This window comes from Myotis myotis, unplaced genomic scaffold (assembly GCF_014108235.1).
Source record: "Myotis myotis isolate mMyoMyo1 unplaced genomic scaffold, mMyoMyo1.p scaffold_m19_p_8, whole genome shotgun sequence".
NCBI lineage: Eukaryota > Metazoa > Chordata > Mammalia > Chiroptera > Vespertilionidae > Myotis > Myotis myotis.
Window position 1 is genome coordinate 93,852,584 of NW_023416390.1, and position 17,610 is coordinate 93,870,193.

The following is a 17,610-nucleotide window of genomic DNA, read 5'->3' on the forward strand; positions in this document are numbered from 1 at the left end:
AGCCAGAGCCTGAAATAACTATAGTCATGATAATGAACTCTCAGGGTAGGATTAGTTTCAGACAAAGAAAACTATTTAATTTGAATATTAAATTGGTATTCAGTGGGCTAGCTTCTGCTTAAAGGTTGGTTTCCTGTGGTGGACAAACGTAATAATACCTCTTGCTATTGGGCTAGGGCGGTGGTCGGCAAACTCATTAGTCAACAGAGCCAAATATCAACAGTACAACGATTGAAATTTCTTTTGAGAGCCAAATTTTTTAAACTTAAACTATATAGGTAGGTACATTGTTATTAACTTAATTAGGGTACTCCTAAGGCTTAGGAAGAGCCACACTCAAGGGACCAAAGAGCCGCATGTGGCTCGCGAGCCACAGTTTGCTGACCAAGGGGCTAGGGCAGTAGGTGTGCACCCTTCCACTGGCCTGATGAACTGGATAGCAATGCCCATTTTTTGTGGTGTTGCTCTGCTGGATCAGAAGTGCTGAGGGTGTTGTCAGTGGGGGTAGTTCTTTCCTGAGGTTATCTGCCCAGCACTTGCTCTCTGCCCAGCAGATGACATGAGTGCTTCTCACTCAGGTGACAACTAAAACCCAGCGGGCCAAGGTGGCTGTGTGGTAAAGTGGTGCTCCTTTGGGGAAAACAAAACAGATTAACTTTTTTTAAATTTGTTATAACAATAATGCATACTTTGTAAGGAAAAGAGTGACAGTGTATCCTCTTTTGAGAGGTGTTACTATTTTTAATGGTTTGGCTTGTATCCTTTTAGACTTTTTTCTGTGGTTATGCATTTGTACAGGAGGTAGGTTTGTTTTTACTGGAGTCATCTTTCTTTAGTACACGTAAGTGTATCTCATTAAGAGAAATTGGTAGGTCATAAAGTCTATGCAGTAATTTCTATTGGTGTCCTGATGTTATTTTTAAAGAAGTGTTTTTGGAGGGTAAGTTTTAAAATTTAAGGAAAACATAAGTTAGGAAGATCATAGTCAAGATGATAGAGGAAGGAGATGCTCTAATTGGCAAGTTATATGCTTGAAGCATTCCTCTGCTTTTTGCTTTATTTGTACTTACGTTTTCAGATAAAAGGATAATTATATTCTATTTATGGTAGAGTCATTTATTTATTATTCTTAAAATATATTTTATTGATTTTTTTTTTTTTACAGAGAGGAAGGGAGAGGGATAGAGAGTTAGAAACATCGATGAGAGAGAAACATCGATCAGCTGCCTTCCTGCACACCCCCTACTGGGGATGTGCCCGCAACCAAGGTATATGCACTTGACCGGAATCGAACTTGGGACCCTTGAGTCCGCAGGCTGATGCTCTCTCCACTGAGCCAAACCGGTCAGGTCTAGAGTCATTTATTAAAGTTTTAGTACTATGAGATCTAGATATATATATCTTCTGGCTTTCCCCCTTTTTCTAGGAATTGGTAACAATTACTAATCAAAGTCTGCATTTTATAGCTAATATTTTATGTAATGTACTATTATTATTTTTAATGATGATGAAGTAAGACTCATACCTGACAGTATTCTTCCTGAAAACTATTTAACATTTCGATACTTTTATATTAAGATGCTCACAATCTTTACTTAAATTATTGTTGCAGCTATATTTTCTTTCAAAACTTTTTAAAGTTTATAATTTTAAGCTTTTGCTATTTATTTTCAGACCCAAGCCCTTATTGTTCAAAGGTGATCACAGATACCCCTCATCCAGTCCTGAGAGTCCAGTGGTGATTTTCTACTCTGAGATTGGTTATGAGGCATTTTATAATTTCCACCGCCAACTTGTATCAAAAAGCAATGCAGGCAAAATCAATTACATATTCAGACATTATGTATCTGTAAGTATTGACTTACTTTACAACTCTTCTAAATATTAATTTGCCCCGCATGATTTTATCACATAAGCTAATAATTTTTCCGTTTATAAAATTTTACTTTTTTGAAAAGTTAAGTACTTTCATAAAATGCTTTTTGCACATAGGAGATACTTTGCTTACTTTTCTAAAGTTTAAAACAGTTATGCTTAAAAATAGCGTAATAAAGTTCATATTCTATTTCAAAATGAACCACGTAAATTATATTTAATTTGGCCCAGATTTAATATGCTTGCATACTATGGAACTAATTCTTTAATTAATTTCCTTTCTAAACTTCTTTTTTAAAAAATCTTTTCATAAGATGGAAAAGGAAGGATTTCTGGAGGTAAAAACCAGGCAGAATCGATTGAAAATGAAGGTTTTGATTCCTTGTATAGCATTTAGCTTTAAATTATTTATGTGTACAGCTTGTTAGCCTTAAAGTTTCTATGTTCTAATAAACTCAATAAATATTGGATGCTAAGTCCATGCAAGTAAAAAATTTTGAATGAAAATTTGTATGAGGAGAAACATTCAAATTAATATTTAATTTTTGACAACTGCACTCCTTCCCTCTGCCCCCATACTCTGTTGTTGGTCTTAAAGATTAAAATGTCTACAGGCCCATCCTTATTCAGGGTGGTGGTAAGCCTGTGACATTGGGTCAGCCCAAACCCTGACTGAAGACATTTGAATTCCATCAATGTAAACGTGCCTCCATGTACACACGGCCCCAACACTGCACTGCTGGGCGGAAGTCTCCCTCACTGTTCCCAGCCCTGCTGCACAGGTTGTGAAACTCCTCCTCTTTCTCCATTTCTTCACATGGTTTGGTTCCTTTTCCTTGCCTTTTCAACTGTTCCCTTCCCTGGTTTGGCTTCCTCCTGGAACCCCCATTTTCATACATGTGGCAGGATATGAACCTAAAGGAGGCTAGGATTTCCTTTGCAGTTTAAGTGTATTCTGAGTGCATAACCCGAGGTGTTAGCTACACGGCATTGACACAGTCACGTTCTGTACATTGTGACATTTGAAGAGCTCAGTGGTGATGGTGGAATTCTTGCTCTACTTGCAGCGCCCCAGGAGAGAGCCTGTGTATCTCTCTGGCTACGGCGTGGAGCTGGCCATTAAGAGCACCGAGTACAAGGCCAAGGATGATACCCAGGTGAAAGGTGAATTTGTAAATTAGACCAATGTGTTTTCTTTTTTAAAAATAATGAGTTAAAGGAGAACCTTTTTCCTAATGATAAAGAATAGATTTAGGAATATGATGAACCTGAGTCTTCTGTCCCATGTGAGTTTGGTGACATTAAGCAAATTCCTATGTCCTAATTTTTTCCTGTGTACAGATAATGATATATGCTTCTTAAAGTATTTGTGTGGAGAAAATAAGATGTATAAGTAAGAAATTAACACAGTTTTTTGCACAAAAATATTCAATAAGTAGTAGCTATTGTTATTGATGACATGCAGTTCACAAATAGCCATTAATTTGTGGCCCAATGTGAAATCTTAAATTCTCCTATAATTAACAAACGTTTTAATGGTTTATATTATTTTCGGTACTTGGAACAGTTTACTATGGATACTTCTTGTCATACTCTAGAGTTTTTAATTTATTAATTCAACCACAAGTTTTATTTTTATTTTTTCAAATATGTTTCTATTTATTTCAGAGAGAAAGGGAGAAGGAGAGTTGGAAACATCAATGATGAGAGAATCATTGCTTGGCTGCCTCCTGTATGCCCCCTACTGTGGATTGAGCCCACAACCTGGGCGTTTGTCCTGACCAGGATTCGAACTGTGACCTCCTGGTTTATAGGTCAATGCTCAGCCATACTGGCTGGACTCAACCACAAGTTTTATGTACAGTCTCCTTTATTTCTTTTGTTTTAACCTTTAAATTTTTTTTTAAATGTTTAGTTATTAAGTTGATTGTGGTTCTCTTTCTTTTGAGCTCATTTTAAAGTTAAAAAGGATTGGCTTGGTACATGGAAGATAGCCTAGTAACTCATCATTCTGTTCTCAATAATCTATTTAGGGTTAAGTTGCTGGTTGCATATTCTTTAGAATTTTGATATTGAAAATTCCATTGTTTGTAATTTTAAAGGTATTAATTTAGAAAATTTTAATATGTAATTTTCCAAATTTTAAGGAAAAAAATATATTCATACTTTATCCAGGAGCATAGGCCATATTAAAAACAAATTAATTTTCTCTGTTTGTTTGTTACCATTGCAAAATTAGGTATGAACATTTTAAATGGTATCATAATATTGGGTGTTCTGGTTTTTTTTTTATATTACTCAGACGTATGAGGTTATAGTATTTTTATTTCTAATCTGAGTGATTAGACATGACTTTGCTGTACCTTTACAGGAACTGAAGTAAACACCACAGTGATTGGTGAAAATGATCCTATTGATGAAGTTCAAGGATTTCTCTTTGGAAAATTAAGGTATGTATATTCTTTTGGGAAAGGGTCTTACTCTATTTAAACCTCCAGGCTTCCTCACACTTTACACCATCTTCCATATTGCTGTCTGAGTTACAGAACTCCCAACAGTATTTCATGTGTGTCATCTCATAGGAAGAGATGACGACTTAATTATAGGACAGTTTATGATCTCTAGTCATTCTGAGCACGTATGATTTACATTGAGTTCCTTTTCTGGGCTTTGTGATCGATGGCATAAAATTGCATGTCATTTTTTTATTCACATAGTAGGAGAAATATAATTGTTTCAGTCAATATTTTCCCAAGAAATTAAAATGTATTTTAAGTTAGCGAGGTAATAGCTATTTACTCATGCTAAACGTAGTCTGCAAAAAATGCAAAAGAGGTGTAGCAGGATGTGTAGTAGATTTTATACATGTTCAGTCAAAATACATTAGTATTTGCTCTATGTGAAAGAGAATAGAATATGGTTTTCTTTTGAAGAAAATTTCATAGTCATCCTATGAAGTATCAAAGGATTTTATAGCCGAAAACAGTCTTCTTAGCTCTTTTTTTATTCATTTTACTAGAGGCCCGGTGCACAAAAATTTGTGCACTCGGGGGGGGGGGGTGGTCCTTCAGCCCGGCCTGTGCCCTCTCGCAGTCTCGGACCCCTCGGGAGATAACGCCCTGCTGGCTTAGGCCTGCTCCCAGGTGGCAGAGGGCAGGCCCAATCCCTAGGTGCAGCCCCTGGTTGGGCTTAGAGCAGGGCCGACTGGGGAGTTGGGGCGCCTTCCCCTGTCACGCACAGAGCAGGGCAGATTGGGAGGTTGGGATGCCACCCTCAGTCACGCTCAGGGTAGGGCCGATTGGAGGGTTGTGGCACCGCCCTGTCACTCAAGGCAGGGTAGATGGGGAGGTTGCGGCGCCACCCCCTGTAACGCACAGAGCAGGGCCATCAGGGGGGTTGGGGCTCCGTACCCTGTCACGCACAGAGCAGGCCCATCAGGGGGGTTGGGGCTCCGTACCCTGTCACGCACAGAGCAGGGTCAATCAGGGGGTTGGGGAGCTCCCCCCTGTCATGCAAGAGCAGGGCAGATCAGGGGGTTGAGGAGCTCTCCCCTGTCACTCACAGAGTAGGGCCGATAGGGGAGTTGGGGCATTGCCCCCGTCACACTCAGGGCAGGGCTGATCAGGGGGTTGGGGCGCCGCCCTCTATCACCCACAGAGCAGGGCCAATCAGGAGGTTGGGGCGCTGCCACTGTCACACTCAGGGCAGGGCCGATGGGGAGGTTATGGCTCTACCCCGTCACACACAGAGCAGGGCCCGTGGGGGGGTGGGGTTGGGGCGCTGCACCCTGTCACACACAGAGCAGGGCCGATCAGGGGGTTGAGGCGCCGCACCCTGTCACACACAGAGCCGCAGGGCGATCAGGGGGTTGGGGAGCTCCCCCCTATCAGGCACAGAGTAGGGCTGATCAGGGGGTTGGGGTGCCTTCCCCTGTCACGAACACAGCAGGGCGGATAGGGAGGTTGTGGCCTCGCCCCCTGTCACACACAGAGCCGCAGGGCGATCAGGGAGTTTGGGCACTGCCCCCTCTCACGCTGATCCCAGTGCTGGGAGGCCTCATGGCTCCGCTGATCCCGGTGCTGGGAGGCATATTATCCTTTTACTATATAGGCTAGAGGCCTGGTCCATGGGTGGGGCTGGCTGGTTTGCCCTGAAGGGTGTCCTGGATCAGGGTGGGGGTCCCCACTGGGGTGCCTGGCCAGCCTGGGTGAGGGGATGATGGCTGTTTGCAGCTGGTCACACACCCCGCAGGGTTGGGGTCCCCACTGGGGTGCCTGGCCAGTCTGGGTGAGGGGTTGACGGCTGTTTTCAGGCTGGCGGGTGACTGAAGCTCCCAACTGCTCCTTTTTTTCTTTTTTTTTTCTTTATTCTGGGCCAGCTTTAGCTCTGGCTCCAGCTCTGAGTCCTCTGCTGCTGAAAGCAGGTATCTGGTTTGTTTGGGTTCTATAATCGAAACAATGTATAGCTCCAGCTCTGAGATCCTGGCTGGCTGAAAGCAGGTTTCTGGGGTTTTGTTTAGCTTCTATATTTGTTACAATGTTTCTTAAACTGCAAGCTCAGAGGCCGGCAAGGCAGGCGGGGAACGTTGGAGTCCTCCGTCACTGAAGCAAGCAAGCCTCATGTTCGCTTCCAGCTGCCTGGCTGCCGGCCGCCATCTTGGCTGGCAGTTAATTTGCATATTGCTCTGATTAGCCAATGGGAAGGGTAGCGGTCGTACGCTAATTACCATGTTTGTCTTATTAGATAGGATTATTTTTTTTGCTGATAAATTGTTAAAGAAATAATTCTTCATTGTTGAAAGTCTTACATATGTCCCCCTTTCACCTGCATCAACTCCCTCCAGCTTGCCCCACTCCCTGTCCCAGGCCCTCACCACCTCACTGTCTGCAGCCATGGATTATGCATATGTCCATACAAGGTCTTTGGTGGTTTACCCCTCACCAACCTACCCTCCCCCGTCTTCCCTCCAAGATTCCACACTGTGTTCCATGCTTCCATGTCCCTGGATCCACTCCTGGATCCATTCATCAGTTTATTTTGTTACTTAGATTCCACATATAAGTGAGATCATGTGATACTTGTCTTTCTCAGACTGACTTATTTCACTTAGCATGATGCTCTCTAGGGTTGCTCTGTGCTGTCTCGAAGGGTAAGAGATTCTTCTTTTTTACCATAGTACTCCATGGTGTAAATGTACCACAGCTTTTTTATCCACTCATATACTGATGGGCACTTGGGCTGTTTCCAGATCTTAGCTATTATAAATTGTGCTGCTATGAACATAGAAATGTATACATTCTTTCTGAGTGCTATTTTGGGTTTCTTAGGTTATATTCCTGGAAGTGGGATCACTGGGTCAAATGGCAGTTCTATTTTTAATATTTTGATGAAACTTTGTACTATTTTCCATAATGGCTGCACCAGTCTGCATTCCCATCTGCAGTGTACTAGGGTTCCCTTTTCTCCACATCTTCACCAGCTCTTGTCATTTGTTGATTTGTTGATGGTAGCCATTCTGACAGGCGTGAGGTGATACCTCAATGTCATTTTGATTTGCATCTCTCAGATGATCAGTGACTTTGAACTTTTTATTTTTTAATATATTTTATTGATTTTTTACAGAGAGGAAGGGAGAGGGATAGAGAGCCAGAAACATCAATGAGAGAGAAACATTGATCAGCTGCCTCCTGCACGCCCCCCACTGGGGATGTGCCCGCAACCAAGGTACATGCCCTTGACCGGAATCTAACCCGGGACCCCTGAGTCTGCAGGCCGACGCTCTATCCACTGAGCCAAACCGGTTCTGGCTGAACATTTTTTTATCTGTCTCTTGGCCATCTGTATGTCCTTTTTGAAGAAATGTCAATTTACGTCCTTTGCCCATTTTTAAATTGGATTGTCTGTCTTCTTTTTGTTAAGTTATATGAGTTGCTTATATAGTTTGGATATTAACCCTTTATCAGATGTATCATTGCCAAATATGTTCTCCCATGCAGTGGGCTCCCTTTTCGATTTGTTGATAATTTCTTTTGCTGTAAAGAAGCTTTTTATGTCGCATTTATTTATTTTCTACTTAGTTTTCTTTGTCCTCGTAGATGTATCCATAAACATATTGCTATGACAGCTGTCTGAGATTTTGCTGCCTAAGGTTTTTTGTAGGATTTTTATGGTTTCCCAACTTGCATTTAGGTCTTTTATCCATTTTGAGTTTATTCTTGTGTATGGTGTAAGTTGGAGGTCTAGTTTCATTTTATTGCATATATCTATCCAATTTTCCCAACACCATTTATTGAAGAGACTGCCTCGACTCCATCATATGTTCTTGCCTCCTTTGTCAAATATTAATTGAGCATAATTGCCTGGATTGATTTCTGGGGTCTCTGCTATGCTCCATTGATCTATATGCATGTTCTTATGCAGTACCATGCTGTTTTGATTACAGTGGCTCTGTAGTATATCTTGTAAGCTGATATTGAAAATCCCTCCTACTTTGTTCTTCTTTCTCAAGATTGCTGCAGCTATTCAGGTTCTTTTTTGTTTCCTATAAATTACTGGAGTATTTGTTTCAGATCTGTGAAATATGCTGTTGGTATTTTATTTTTTTTAATTTAAAAAAATATATATTTTATTGATTTTAGAGAGGAAGGTAGAAAGAAAGAGAGACAGAAACATCAATGATGAGAGAGAATCATTGATTGGCTGCCTCCCGTACACCCCACACTGGGGTTGGAGCCCACAACCTGGGCATGTGTCCTCACTGGGAATCGAACTGTAAGCTCCTGGTTCTTAGGCTGATGGTCAATCACTGAGCCACACCAGCCGGATGCTGTTGGTATTTTAATAGGGATTGCATTAAATTTGTAGATTGCCTTGGGTAGTATGGACATTTTAATGATGTTAATCCTACCAATCCATAAACACAATATATTCTTTCACTTGTTCATATCTTCTTCTGTCTCTTTTTTCAACGTCCTTTAGTTTTCTAAATAAAAGTCTTACCTTCTTGGTTAAGTTTATTTCAAAGTATCTTAATTTTTTTTGTTGCAATGGTAAATGGGTTTTTTGTTTAGTTTATTTTTCTGAGAATTCATTACTGGCCTCATCGATTTTTGGGTGTTGATTTTGTAGCCTGCTACATTGCCAAATTCATTTATTAAGTCTAGTAGTTTTTTGTTGGAGTCTTTAGGGCTTGCTATGTACAATATCATGTCATCTGCTAATAATGAGAGTTTTATTTCCTCATTTCCAATTTGGATGCCTTTTATTTCTTCTTGTCCGATTGCTGTGGCTAGGACTTCCAATGCTATCTATAATAATAAAAGCATAATATGCAAATTGACTGAAAAGCGGAACGACTGTGTGGACAACCTTCCGAACTAAGCCGGGGCTGTGAGGGCCGAGGCAGCCAGGGCTGCGAGGGCTGAGCCAGCTTGGGCTGCTCTTGCACAGATTTCGTGCATCGGGCCTCTAGTGTTGAATAAGAGTGGTGAAAACCGACATCCTTGTCTTGTTCCTGTTCTTAGGGGAAATGTTTTAGTTTTTGCCCATTGAGTATGATGTTGGCTGTAGGTTTGTCATATATGGCCTTTATCATTTTGAGATATGCTCCCTCTATTCCCATTTTGGTGAGAGTTTTAATAAAAAATGGGTGCTGGATTTTGTCGAATGCTTTTTCTGTGTCGATATGATCGTGTTGTTTTATTATTTTTTAAAAATATATTTTATTGATTTTTTACAGAGAGGAGGGAGAAGGATAGAGAGTTAGAAACATCAATGAGAGAGAAACATTGATCAGCTACCTCCTGCACACCCCCTACTGGGGATGTGCCTGCAACCAAGGTATATGCCCTTGACCAGAATCGAACCTGGGACCCTTCAGTACGCAGGCCGAAGCTCTATCCACTGAGCCAAAACGGTTAGGGCTGATCGTGTTACTTTTGTCTTTTAATTTGTTTATGTGATGTATCACGTTTATTGATTTGCTAATATTGTACTAGCCTTGCATCCCAGGAATAAATCCCACTTGGTCATGGGTGTAATCTTTTTAATATATTGCTGGATGCGATTTGCTAATATTTTGTTGAGGATTTTAGCATCTGTGTTCATCAGGGATACTGGCCTGTAAATCTATTTACCTACCTTCCTTCCCTCCCTCCCTCCCTCCCTCCCTCCCTCCCTCCCTCCCTCCCTCCCTCCTCCTTCCTTCCTTCCTTCCTTCCTTCCTTCCTTCCTTCCTTCCCTCCCTTCCCTCCCCCCCCCCCCCCCCCGTATTGATTTCAGAGAGGGAAGGAAAGGGAGAGAGAGATAGAAACATCAGTGATGAGGGAGAATCATTGACCAGCTGTCTGCTGCATGCCCCCTACTGGGGATCGAGCCAGCAACCCAGGCATGTACTATGTACCGGAATCCAACTTAGGACCCTTCAGTCTGCAGGCCAACGCTCCATTGACTCAGCCAAACCTGCTAGGGCGCTCAATTATTTTTTTTTGTTTTTATTATTAAATCTTTATTGTTCAGGTTATTACAGTTGTTCCTCTTTTTTCCCCCCATAGCTCCCTTCCACCCAGATCCCACCCCCCTCTGCCCTTCCCCCCCCCACTGTCCTCATCCATAGGTGCACGATTTTTGTCCAGTCTCTTCCCACACCCCCCACACCCATTTTCCCCCCGAGAATAGTCAGTCCATGCCCTTTCTATGCCCCTGATTCTATTCTATTCACCAGTTTATTCTGTTCATCAGATTATTTATTCACTTGATTTTTAGATTTACTTGTTGATAGATGGGTATTTGTTGTTCATAATTTGTTTCTTGACATTTTTCTTCTTCTTCCTCTTCTTCTTAGGGATACCTTTCAGCATTTCATATAATTCTGGTTTGGTGGTGATAAACTCCTTTAGCTTTTCCTTATCTGTGAAGCTCTTTATCTGACCTTCAATTCTGAATGATAGCTTTGCTAGGTAGACTAATCTTGGTTGTAGGTTCTTGGTATTCATTACTTTGAATATTTCTTGCCACTCCCTTCTGGCCTGCAAAGTTTCTGTTGAGAAATGAGCTGACACTCGTATGGGTACTCCCTTGTAGGTAACTGGCTGTTTTCCTCTTGCTGCTTTTAAGATTCTCTCTTTGTCTTTTGCTCTTGGTATTTTAATTATGATGTGTCTTGGTGTGGTCCTCTTTGGATTCCTTTTGTTTGGGGTTCTCTGTGCTTCCTGGACTTGTAAGTCTATTTCTTTCACCAGGTAGGGGAAGTTTTCTGTCATTGTTTCTTAAAATAGGTTTTCAATATCTTGCTCTCTCTTTTGTTCTGGCACCCCTATAATTCGGATGTTGGTATGCTTGAAGCTGTCCCAGAGGCTCCTTACACTATCTTCATATTTTTGGATTCTTTTTTCTTTTTGCTTTTCAGGTTGGGTCTTTTTTGCTTCTTTGTATTTCAAATCTCTTACTTGATTCTTGTGATCCTCTAGTCTGCTTTTGGAACTCTGTATAATAGTCTATATTTCAGTCAGTGTATGCTTAATTTCTAGTTGGTCCTTTTTCATATCCTCGAGGGTCTCACTAGATTTCTTGAGGGTCTCACTAAATTTATCGGCGGTCTCACTAGACTTATTGAGGGTCTTACTAAATTTATCGGCGGTTCCTAGAAAATTCTTGAAAAACCTTAAAAGTGTGGTTTTGAACTCTATATCCAGTAGTTTGCTTTCCTCCATTTCTGTCATTTGTGACCTGTTTCTTTGTCTCCGCATTTTTTATGCTTCCCTGTGTTGATAGAGTGGCTTTCTGTGCTAGGTGTCCTATAGGGCCAAGTGGTTCAGCCTTCCCAATTACCTGAGGTGGACACTCTTGGTGCACCCCTTTGTGGGCTGTGTGCACAGTCTTGTTGTAGTTAAGCCTTGATTGTTGTAGGTATCACTGGGAGGAATTGACCTCCAGGCCAATTGGCTGTGAGAATCAGCTGTGTCTAAGGTGGGAGAACTTCTGTGCTGGAGACACCCCTCTGGGGCAAGACTTGCTTCAGTGGGGCTTTGGTGCTCACTGAGTCTGTCCCATGAGTGTGTCCCTTATGCATCGGAGGAGTTGTAATCTGGATGGTCCCACTCTAACCACTGGGTACACTGGCTCTTGGATTTCCAAGGAGGTGCTAATGTAGCCTCTGCCTGAGGCTACCCAGCAGGAGCCTAGCTGTGAAGCAGTGCAAGCTGCTGTGGGGCCTTGGGCCTTCTTTTGGAAGTTCTGGGTCTCTGTGACCCAGCTGCAGTTTGTTAGGTAATTTTCAGATGCAAAGGGCCAGGCCTTTCATATGCAAAAGCCTCTGGGCACAGCTTGGGTGGGGCGGGGTCTCAGTGGATCAACAGGGCGGAGCAAACAGCTATGGCTGCTCCTTAGTCCTACACTAAGAGGCTCCGCTTCTCAGCGTCCCGGTAATCACTGCAAGCACCTTTGAGAGAAAGCCGCCCTCGAGTTCTGACCGATGCCAGACAATCCAGTTTCTCCCCGTATGAGTCTGGGTCTGTAGAGCCTCTCCCGGAACTGGAGTTCAGAGCAGTCGGGAGCTTGAGACTCCCTCCCGATTGAAAAAGACAATCGCGTCCTCAGCTGTCAGCCCTTTCCACATGCGCCTCCGTACCTTTGCACTTCACTTCCACACCTCCTTTGAGTCTCAGTGTGCTTTTCTCTTTCCTTCTAGTTGTAGAATTTCCACTCAGCCAGCCTTCCTGTGGTTCTGGATGATGTCCGTTTTGTCTTTTTCAAATTTCTTTCTTTATAGTGTCTTTATCTGATTTTGGAATTAGGCTAATACTGGCCTCATAAAAAGAGTTTGGAAGTGTCCTTCCTCTTCAATTTTCTGAAATAGTTTGAGGAGTGTAGGTGTTAGTTCTTCGAATGTTTGGTAAAACTCCCCTATGAAGCCATCTGGACCCAGGCTTTTGTTTGCTGGCAGTTTTTTTTATTTTTTTATTACTGCTTCTGTTTCATCTGTTGTTACTGGCCTATTCAGGTTTTCTGATTCTTTTTGATTCAGTTTTGGGAGGTTGTATTTTTCTAGGAATTTGTCCATTTCATACACATTGTTCATCTTGGTGGCATACAGTTGTTCGTAGTATTTTCTGTGGTGTCAATGGTTACTTCTCAGTTTTCGTTTCTGATTTTATTTGATTCCTCTCTCTTTTTTCTTGATAAGTCTTGCTAACAGTTCATCAATATTGTTTATCCTTTCAAAGAACCAGCTCTTGGTTTCATTGATTTTTTGTGTTGTCTTTTTAGTCTCTGTGTCATTTGTTTCTGCTTTAACACGTTAAGCGCCAATCCTGTTTTGTCTTCCTTACTGCTTAGCCCACTATCCGATTTCACTGATATGCTGGCAGCACCAGTGACTGACCGGTCCAGACGGAAAGTATAGTGTTAGTCACCGGTGACTGACATGGCACTTAATGCACTGAGCCATACCAGGCACACTATGTTTGTTTTTGAATAGCATTAGGATTTCATGTATTTACAGCAGAATGTATTTTTTTGAGTATTGAATACATTTTTTCTTTTTGGACATTCAGAATAGTTATTTAGCTATCTACAATAATTAGACCATTTTTTGATATTTTTATCATGAAAAAGTTTATAATGACTGATTAGAAGTGGATTCTTTGGAAGGTAAAAGGTGTGAGTAAATATTTAACTTTATGCATGTTGTATTTAAGAAATGTTTATGCTCTACATCTGAAACTGGTGTAGAATAATATTGAATGTAAACTGGTTGAAAAAAGTTAAAAATTACAAACAAGAAATTTTGAGTTTCTAGCATTTAAAAGAGCAGAAGGACTCTATCAGCCATTTGTCTGTCTGTCTAAATGATATATCTCTGCTTCTATCTTTTGTTGTAACTAGCTTTAAAAGAATGTACTATATTTCAAGAGAAAACTAAACAGAACCCAATACTCTTTGTTAGCTTGCATTGTATTCATGTGACCAAAGGATTTATGAGCATTTGTGGAAAGAAACTCATTTGGGGATTAGTAGCAATATGGATTCAGTTTTATTTTGAGAAATTATAGACTCACAAAAGTATGGGAAATATTATAACATACCCATGTATTGTACTTACCGCCTAATATTGATTGTTGCTATCATACTTGCTTTTCTGTACCAAAGAATTATTTATCAAGTCCCCCACCCCCAACATACATGTGCTTTTACTTAAGCAAAGAGAAACAAGGTGAAAATCATGAAATAAAAGTGGAGCCAACCTTTGAGTGTGCTTTGAGAAAGAGAAGACACATGACAAGGACTGATTTTATGTTTCTTTCAGAGACCTGCACCCTGACCTGAAGGGACAGTTGAAAGAACTTAGAAAGCATCTTGTGGAGAGCACCAATGAAATGGCACCTTTAAAAGTCTGGCAATTGCAAGGTAATAAAAACATACACAATCACTGACCTACTTTTTTTTTTTTTTATAATATATTTTATTGATTTTTGATGGGAGAGAAACATCGATCAGCCGCCTCCTGCATATCTCCTACTGGGGATGTGCCCGCAGCCCAGGTACATGCCCTTGACCGGAATCGAACCTGCGACCTTTCAGTCTGCAGGCCAACGCTCTATCCACTGAGCCAAAACGGTTTCGGCCGGCCTACTTTTTGACTCTATTTTGTGATACTACAAAAAGGTAGAATTTGAATGCAATTGTATTCATTCATATGATTGTAAAGGTACCACTTATTTTAAAGATAGTCATTAATTATGATTAATCAGACAAGACAGTCCTTTTGTAGACAGATAACGCTATTCAGAAGTAATGTATGTAAATGAGTGCCAGATCTTTCATTGTGTGACCAGATGCATAAGTTTGTAGTATCCTATATAATAAAGAATTAATATGCAAATTGACCCTCACTCTATCATGCCATTACAAGATAGCTGCATCCATAGCGGAGGCAGGGTTCCTGTAACACAAGATGGTTGTGCCCACAGCGGAGGCAGGAACCTGAGGCTGCGTAGTGCCGGGCCAGGGTGGGGGACCTGAAGCTGAACCCCCCACCTGGTGGGGCTTGACAGGGAACTTAAGGCAACGCCCCCCGCCTGGCAGGTATTGACAGGGTACCTCAGGCCGCACCCCCCTGCTCTGCAGGGTTTGATGAGGGACCTGAGGCTGTGCCCCCTGCCTGGTCGGGCTTGATGGAGGTGGGTCTGGCCTGGTCTGGATCTCGCCCAATGGGGTTGGGGCCAACTGGGTCTGGGTCTCGCATGATTTTTAGGTGCACGCAGGTGGGTGGGGTCTTGACTCTGGGCCCTGCGGTGTGCCCCAGACTCCGACAGGAGGAAGATTTTCATATACATTTTACTAATTTTCTTTCATCTCTGACACTTCTATTATAGAGAAAGCAAATAGCAATATTAAAATATTTCCTCTAATTAATTCCCTTTTAATGTGCACACATTTTGTGCACTGGACCACTAGTCCTCATAATAAAAGGCTAATATGCAAATGGTCATCACACTGTCATGCCATAATGACCGATCCGCAGGGACCTGAGGCCGCGTCCCCCACCTCGGGGCCAAGGGACCTGAGGCCACGCCCCCTGCTCTGGTGCAGGGGCTGGGGGACCTGAGGCTGCATTCCCAGTCCGGCGGGGCTTGACAGGGGTGGGGCTGGCCAGGTCTGGGTCTCGCTCAGTGGGGGTGGGTCTGGGTGGGTCTGGGTCTTGTGCGATTTTGAGGTGCGTGCAGGTGGGTGGGGACTTGACTCTGGGTCTTGTGGCGTGCCCCAGATTCCGACAGGAGGAAGATTTTCATATATATTTTACTAATTTTCTTTCATCTCTGACACTTCTATTATAGAGAAAGGCAAATAGCAATATTAAAATATTTCCTCTAATTAATTCTTTTAATGTCCACAAATTTCGTGAACCGGGTCACTAGTCTATACTAATAAAAGAGTAATATGCTAATTAGACCATATCGACCAGACATGTCCCAGACGTCCAACTTCCTTCCGAACAAAGCCATGGTGCCAAGGACTGAGGCAGAGGTGGTTAGGGGTGATCAGGCTGGTAGGGGAGCAAGCAGTTAGGGGCCCGATCAGGTCGGCACAGGGAAGCAAACAGTTAGGGGGCGATCAGGCCGGCAGGGCATGGCAGTTGCGGGTGATCAGGCTGGCACAGGGAGGGCAGTTGTGGGCGATCATGCCGTCAGGGGAGGGTAGTTGGGGGCGATCAGACCAGCAGGGGAGTGGTTAGGGGGCTATCAGGCTGGCAAGCAGAGGGGGTTAGGGGCGATCAGGCAGGGAGGCAGGTGATTGGTTAGGAGCCAGCTATCCTGGATTGCGAGAGGGATGTCTGACTGCCAGTTTAGGCCCACAGAGATCAGGCCTAAACTGGCAGTCAGACATCCCCTAAGGGGTTTCAGATTGGAGAGGGTGCAGGCCGGGTTGAGGGACCCCCCCCCCACCCCCCCATGCATGAATTTCGTGCACCAGGCCTGTAGTTTGTAATAATAAAAGTATAATATGCTAATTATTCAGGATAAAGCTGGGGTTGTGAGGGAAGCCCAGGTCCTGGGTGCCTGCTGGTGGCTAGAGGGAAGCCTGGGTTCTGGGTGCCAGAAGGAAGCCATTGCCGGCAGCCGGGGGAAGGAAGTTCTACTCTTGCATGAATTTCGTGCATCAGGCCTCTAGTAGAAACATATCTGCCTTGGTCTCTGTGTGTCTCTGTGTATACATTTATTAAATAGTATATCTATCAAATGTCAGAGGTATGTCAGTATGGGAGAGTGTATGTATACTTTTCTGGTCCAAAAAACTATTCATTAATTTTTTCTCCAAGATAATTTACTAAAGTCTTATGTTATAATTTGAGATTTGTTGTAAATTCAGAAGAAGGAAATGTATTTGGGATGGATTTATCTTCTGCTTAGTGAATTAGTATATGCCCTATTGTTTCATGCAGGTAGATGAAGAAACATTTATAATAGATACCGTAGGGACCTAGGAAGTCAATAAAATCTGAAGTTAAATGGTAGGCACTCTCATGGATGGTTGTATTCTAAGGCATTCTTAATTACCAAGAAAATAGTGGGAAATAAATGTGTTTTCTTTCCTAGTTTTCATTGCATCAGATTAATACACTTTATGTTATATTTTACATTGTTGCAGATCTAAGTTTCCAGACTGCTGCCCGAATCTTGGCTGCTCCTGTTGAATTAGCTTTGGTTGTTATGAAGGATCTTAGTCAAAATTTTCCTACGAAAGCCAGGTAATATAGGGGATTAAGGCTTTGAGGCATTCATCTCCTGAACATATACCTAATTATCTTCACATTTATATGTAATTTGAAGCAATTAAAATACGTAAATGCTTAGAAAATGAAAGTTCTCTTGCTAGCAACACCATTCTGCTAATGGTGCTCTCTTTCTGAGCAGAGGCAAGACTGCATTGTTTGGTTGAAGAGACCCATATTGGTTGTATTCCTGGCATTGCACTTCCTGGCTGTATGACCTTTGTAAATAAACTTTCTTCAGCAGTGAAATAGCTGCCTTTCAGGATTGGATGAATTAACAATCTAACCTAAGCAAACATAACCAATCGAGGGTCTCACACGGATGATAGTATTTTTCTTTCTGAAGAGTTTCATATATATCATCTTATTTAATCTTGATGAAGAAAATGAGTTATAGAGGCTGACGGTTCCTAGTGACAGAGTAAGATTCTGAATGCAGCTTTTCCAGTGTCGGGTCCAAGCCC

The 17,610-nt window shown here is 42.2% G+C and overlaps 1 protein-coding gene across 11 annotated transcripts in view; it reads left to right on the top strand.

Moving 5' to 3' along the window:
* Positions 1-17,610, top strand: part of UGGT1 (UDP-glucose glycoprotein glucosyltransferase 1) — a 190,335-nt gene that overhangs the window by 33,251 nt on the left and 139,474 nt on the right. For 10 of the 11 annotated variants that reach the window (XM_036318740.1, XM_036318734.1, XM_036318739.1 and 7 more), the window contains 5 exons: positions 1,675-1,849; positions 2,943-3,039; positions 4,247-4,325; positions 14,180-14,280; positions 17,023-17,122. In XM_036318740.1, the coding sequence (XP_036174633.1) occupies positions 1,675-1,849; positions 2,943-3,039; positions 4,247-4,325; positions 14,180-14,280; positions 17,023-17,122 (552 nt within the window). Of the gene's footprint in view, positions 1-1,674; positions 1,850-2,942; positions 3,040-4,246; positions 4,326-14,179; positions 14,281-17,022; positions 17,123-17,610 lie in introns of those variants that run through there. The other variant, XM_036318744.1, reaches the window with a different exon arrangement.